The sequence below is a fragment of the Photinus pyralis genome, unplaced genomic scaffold (assembly GCF_008802855.1).
Source record: "Photinus pyralis isolate 1611_PpyrPB1 unplaced genomic scaffold, Ppyr1.3 Ppyr1.4_LG2, whole genome shotgun sequence".
Classification (NCBI taxonomy): Eukaryota; Metazoa; Arthropoda; class Insecta; order Coleoptera; family Lampyridae; genus Photinus; species Photinus pyralis.
Genome location: NW_022170403.1, coordinates 44,983,428 through 44,989,447, shown reverse-complemented (window position 1 = coordinate 44,989,447; position 6,020 = coordinate 44,983,428). Strand labels below are relative to the sequence as shown.

Here is a 6,020-nt window from a genome sequence, read left to right as displayed (position 1 = left end):
TGAATTCTAACCAGAGATCTTTTGTATCATAGTGTCAGGATGGCGAGTGTTTGCCTCAAGATAATTGCGCACTTGTCCTAATTTGCAGTGGCGTGAGCGCTAGTGTGTATAATATATCGACGACAATTAATAGTATATTTTTATGTAGGTAAAATGTATAAGTAAACATTAAAAGAACGTGCAATGGAGAGCACAACGCCAGAGGTGTAATCTTCATACGCGTATAGCGTGCTATAAACAGCATGTTATGCACGCTTTTGGTTCTAAAATGGACATATGTTGCATGTTAGTCGAGATTTGTGTTCCACTTTCAATTGCGTCTTTATATCAACTGGACGCTTTGTCTCCTATTTTTCCTTACCACTGTTAGCTATGGCTAGGTGAACATAAGAGCTACTCTGATTTTAGCATGGTAATGTATCTATTAATGACAACCAGAATGCCATTCTTTCAATTGTCTAAGTAATGTGTATTCGCTCTATTAGCGACGCGCCATTTAGATTTTTTTAATTAATTGTATCAATTAATCGCTTGTGGCGTGATATATGTATTCTGACCTTGAGCGCCTGTTTTAATTTCAGCTTTATTTGATTGATTTTGTCTAATTAATTTGTACATGTTCTATGTTGTGTTTAAGCCCAAATTCCGGCCCAGGAGGTATAAGAATTTTGATGCTAAATTCTCTGTTGGTGCGCGGGTCATTAAGTCAACATTGTTTAGATCTACCAATTGGTTTTTCCATAAGTAGTGAAATTTTTTTTACTGCTCCAAGAAAGTGTGCGGTCAGAATTAGGGCAGTACCAATTCGCACTGCTAATCCATCAGTGGAAAGTTATATACATGACAACGTCAAATGTAAAGGCTCTAATTACATTAGGATTAGAGGTAGAGTATGGGTTGCTATTGACAGCAGACTTTACAATCTTTATTATACTTATACATTCCGAGGAAAATAATGACTTATCTGTCACATTTGACATTTGCACAATAATTCATATCTCGCGATTCCCTGAATCATTAGCGCGAAAACAGTAATATAAGCAACATAGAATGTAGTACCTACCCACAATTTGGACTACAAAATTAATATTTACTGAAGTGATATTGAGATAGGTGTGTAATTATATTGTGTAATAATCCGTCTATTGAGAATCTCTTTGTTATCATCAGTCTTCATATAGGTAGGTACCTACCGGGTGAATATTTTAAAACCGAACATAGGCAATTGAATAACGTTTTTTGCAGATTATTGTTGTTCACCAAGTTAACTTATTAGAGGGTTTATAATGACACCAATCAAAAGAAGATTTTTTCAAAAGAGGTTTTTTTGCTCATCTAATGATTTACCAATTAGTATAATATGTTCAGGTGTATTTCTAATTAAGTATTTTATCAAAAATTCGGCAATAAATCCAATTAGCAAAATTATGTTAAGCTATGGAAATTTTCTAACGAATTGAAATAGGTTTTCACACAGACGGAATGGGGCGCTCATTAAAATGGACGGAAAACAAATATGGCGTACTAGAGTAAATATTTCCGCTGTAAACATTGTTTATCTTTTTCCTCAGTGAACCGCATTTTACAATAGCTATTTGTGTATTAAGAGCGCAAAATGATATATTGTCGATTGAAAGAGACAGTTGACGCGCGACGAAGGAGCGCGGCAATCTCTTGAAATCGACAATCAATTTGCGCTCGAATTACACACAAGATTTTTTCTACAATCGATCAGTTCACATATTTCCAGAAATTAAAATTTTTCACTCAAATCATTTTAATCTTATGCCCAAATGAAAGATGTCATTTACTCGTTGTCATTGGATACTCTGAGCAATGCATATTTGATTTATAGTTAATAATTGGGAGAGCGAGCGTTTTTTCTATTTTGTCGCTTATAAGCGACAAAGTGACATTCCTCGAAAAAGATGACGTTTGCGTTGTCAAATACGAGCGCAAATGCCTACTTTGGATATCGATTGTAGAAAAAAAAAATTAAAGCCAGTTGTCATGAACTGATGATTTCGACGTTTGAATCTGCTTTTTGTCTTACTAGTCATGGCTTAACATGATTTTGGTAAGTGGATTTATTGCCGAATTTTTGATAAAATAGTTAGAAATACCTACACCTGACAATGAACTAATTCGTATATCATTAGACGAGGAAAAAATCTTCTTACGATTGGTGTCATAAACTCTCTAAATTAACATGGGGAGCAACTATCTACAAAAAACCTTTTTCCAATGTTAATTCCCTATGTTCGGTTTGGGAATATTTATCCGGTATAGGTATTAAGTCCCTTGCACTGCCTACGTCTTGAACTATTTTTAAGTGGAAGGGTGGTAATACCGTTGAGTGAAGGATTATTAATCAATGGTAATATACATAATATGTACCTACTTGTTTTTATATTACATGGTGAAGGATAGCAGTTACAATTTTAAACAAGTTAAAAAGTAATCGTAAACGATTTACATAAAGCGCATTTCCACTTGCATTCATTTCCCATTTGTAAGATGCAACTTCTGTTAAAATTGTAAAAATCCGGCCACAAATATGAAAGATAGCGTTGCACATGGGCAATCCATTTTTGACGTGCTACTTCAATTTCAGTTTATGAGAAGAATTTCATGTCAATGCTTTTCTAAATAAGAAAGTTGGAACTGCGCATGCGCAAACCTAAATATTAAAACTAATGTTAGATTTTTTTTTCCACGCGCCTAAGTATCAAATTTCACTTAAATAGTTCCATAGATAAAAAAGTTGGTACTGCGCATGCGCAAAATAAAATTTTGAAACTGGCGTTAGATTTTCCTTTATTCCAAGTGGCTATGTATCACATTTTATCTAAATTCTTCCATAAATAAAAAAGTTGGCACTGCGCATGCGCAAAGCCAAATTTTGAAACTGGCGTTTGATTTTCCTTTATCCCAAGTGCCTATGTATCAAATTTCGTTTAAATTCTTACATAAATAAAAAAGTTGGCACTGCGCATGCGCAAAACCAAATTTTGAAATTGGCGTTTGATTTTCCTTTATCCCAAGTGCCTATGTATCAAATTTCGTTAAAATTCTTCCATAAATAAAAAAGTTGGCACTGCGCATGCGCAAAACCAAATTTTGAAATTGGCGTTTGATTTTCCTTTATTCCAAATGCCTATGTATCAAATTTCATTCAAATACTTTTATAAGTAAAAAAGTTTGCAATTCGGTTTATAAATGGTCGAGATGCGAAAAAGGCACTGTGAATTTTGAATCGATTCGATTCAACTTTTGGCATTGCGTATTATATGGCTAAATCTATGCCCATAATGAATTTCATGCAATTCAGTTCATAACTAACGGAGATGTAAAAGCGATCGAACATTTCTAAACAAAGTTATCGTTCACACGGACAGATAGATGGACAAACAGACAAAGGAACAGACGGAGAGACCAACCGGCAGGCGACAGATAGCAATGCAAAATTATAAACGATCTCTAGGATCGTTAATAAACGGCAAAAGTGTAAAATTATAGAACATGTAAAAAAACGGTTTTTTGTTTTTTTTACAATAACTTTTTTTGTAAGCGGTACAGAAAAAATTCCTTCCTTGGTACAAGACTCGACACCATAACGAACCAAATAGCGAAAAAAGTAGAACAATAGCTCTTAAGATAAAGAACTAGTAGCGTTGCAAAGTTAGCGGACGGACAAAGTGGCCACAATAGCGCATTTTTTTTATTTTTGTGGAAATGCGCTAAAAATGAAGGTTATATTTCTACGAGTAAATTTCATGTTGCAGGAGTCTGGAAACCAAATTCTGTCGTTGATATTACTAGTATTTGTCTCAGCGTCTTTGCCGAGAAACAAAATTAAAGAACACATAGTATGAAACTATTTGGGACATGACAACATTTACGCATTGCTTGACAGAGAAATGTTTTTGTCCCCTTTATATTATTTTTTTCACTACATTTGTAACAGATTGTGTAATCCTTATTACTGGCTATCATGACCGATGAACTGATAAAAAAGTTGAACGAAAAAAACTGAATTGTTGAAAACATGTTTGTTTAATATTTGTAATAAAGTAGTTTAACATAGTTTGAATGAAAGGAAAACATTGTATAAACATAAAAGATAAACCAGTACTATTTCTTTTCAAAATTTTGTCGTTTTGTAACAAAGGAATAAGAAATTTCCTGGACATGCAAAATGTTCTCTTCATTAGTATCAATCGCGGCACTTCTCGTATTATACTTAGATGGTGTTACTGGGTTTACATTTTTTCGTGCTTTCCCTTTCCTTTTTTTGTTATTTTCTAGTACACTGTCACTCACTTGAGACGAGTCTGTAATGGAACAATCGCCATCTAAGCTATCGTCAATTTCAATCGAATTATTTGCTTTATCACCATGATTTAGCATAACTTGACGTCTAAGGTTCTTTACTTCTTCTTCCATCTTAAACAACTGCTCTTCTTTGTCAATCAATTCCTCCAACAAAACCTTCATATGGCCTTGCAAACCTTCCTGAATTTTTTGTACAAATTCGTGACTTTCGAGATTATCCTTATCTATGCCCTTTATCACTTTGGATAAAATATTTGGCATCGGTTCTGGTATTTTATATGAATACTTGGGCAGCGTTAAATTTTCAACTTGTACTGGTACGCTCTCGTATTTGCCCATGTGGTATCTTAAAAATGTTTGAGTAAATGAATAGGTTGCTTTAGTATTCGAACTATTCATAGTTAACAAACAAGTGGTGAAAGTAGGTAACGGTATCTTCAATAATGCAGCGACTTGCTTATGGACTATCTTCTCACGTACGGTCAATTTCGGTGGAGATATTTGCTTTTGTTTAAATAAATACCATCCGACTACTTTATCCTTTTCACTACCTACTATACTGTTCAATTTTGTCATATCTAATAGACCAGCGGCATTATAAAAATAAAATTGACGTGGGCACGGTATCACGGATTTAATTTTTATGATATTCTGTTTATTCACCACTGTGTGTTCTGCATCCGTAACATGATTGGTTTCTTTACTGATAAACTCTCCTAACAGAAGTCCTTCCTACAAGGCAAGTAAATTATTCTTCACACCTTAAAAGTGATAGATACTTACTTGATTTGAATCACATTTCACATTTTCGTAAGAAATAAAGGAAAACGCAATTCCCGATATAGATACTGAGACGGTTTCAGTCATACTTATTTCGTCAAAATCGTCAAGACAAATAACAGAGTTTCTAATCGCCGCGTTTAATTAGTATTTGTTTTTGTCCTGTCAGTTCGGCGGTCAACAGGTAAGGTTAGTTACTGATCAACCACATCCATGGAAAATCTCGGTGGCTGTGGTACGGTACGTCAAATTCATAGCTACTATAGAATAGCAATAGAGCAGAGCTTTGAAATTATAATCAAAGCCCAACAGGGAATAGTATTTAAAATGTATTGTGTGTTGCCTAACAAATTTTATTGTTTTTTCTCAATTTTATTGGCGTACGCTACGCCTATCCCAGAGTTGCCAAATTTTTAGTGATTGCTTGTATTACTTACTTAGGTATCGATTATTCCTTGAAATTTATGAAGATATTTAATTCCATTCTACGCTTATGGCACAATTTATTATAAGGTCCGAACGCTTGTTGGTTTGCTTCATTAAGTGCGAAGAACAATAAGCCGTTTTTTGAGCGGTAAATAATAGAATTTTTACTGTGTATTCCCAGTAACGGCGAGTAATAAGCTCGCGTTGATTACGTCTCTGCCCTTTGTACACACTGTCCGTCGCCCTACCCGTCGACCTCGACGGACGTGTGGAAAAGTCGACCGAACTAGATCGTTTAGTTAGAGAAGGTTAGAGGAAGTAGTCTAACGAACGATTTTTATTTCCGACTTGCGGGGAAATAAACGAACATTTTTTGAAAAAAAAATAGGCCAATAGACGTTTTATAGCATTTATTGTACAAATAATAAGACAATGAAAGATTCCCCGAAAAAATGTTGAAATCACTTTTTAATTTTTGC

The 6,020-nt window shown here is 34.4% G+C and overlaps 1 protein-coding gene across 1 annotated transcript; it reads right to left on the bottom strand.

The window, feature by feature from the left end:
- Positions 1-4,037: 4,037 nt before the first annotated feature.
- LOC116163494 (BRISC complex subunit Abraxas 2-like) lies at positions 4,038-5,334 on the bottom strand. Its single transcript, XM_031477446.1, has 2 exons — positions 5,119-5,334; positions 4,038-5,067 (listed from the first exon to the last, which is right to left on the bottom strand). The coding sequence occupies exons 1-2, from the start codon at positions 5,200-5,202 to the stop codon at positions 4,135-4,137; spliced, it is 1,017 nt and encodes a 338-aa protein (XP_031333306.1). The 5' UTR covers positions 5,203-5,334; the 3' UTR covers positions 4,038-4,134.
- Between the last annotated feature and the right edge of the window lie 686 nt (positions 5,335-6,020).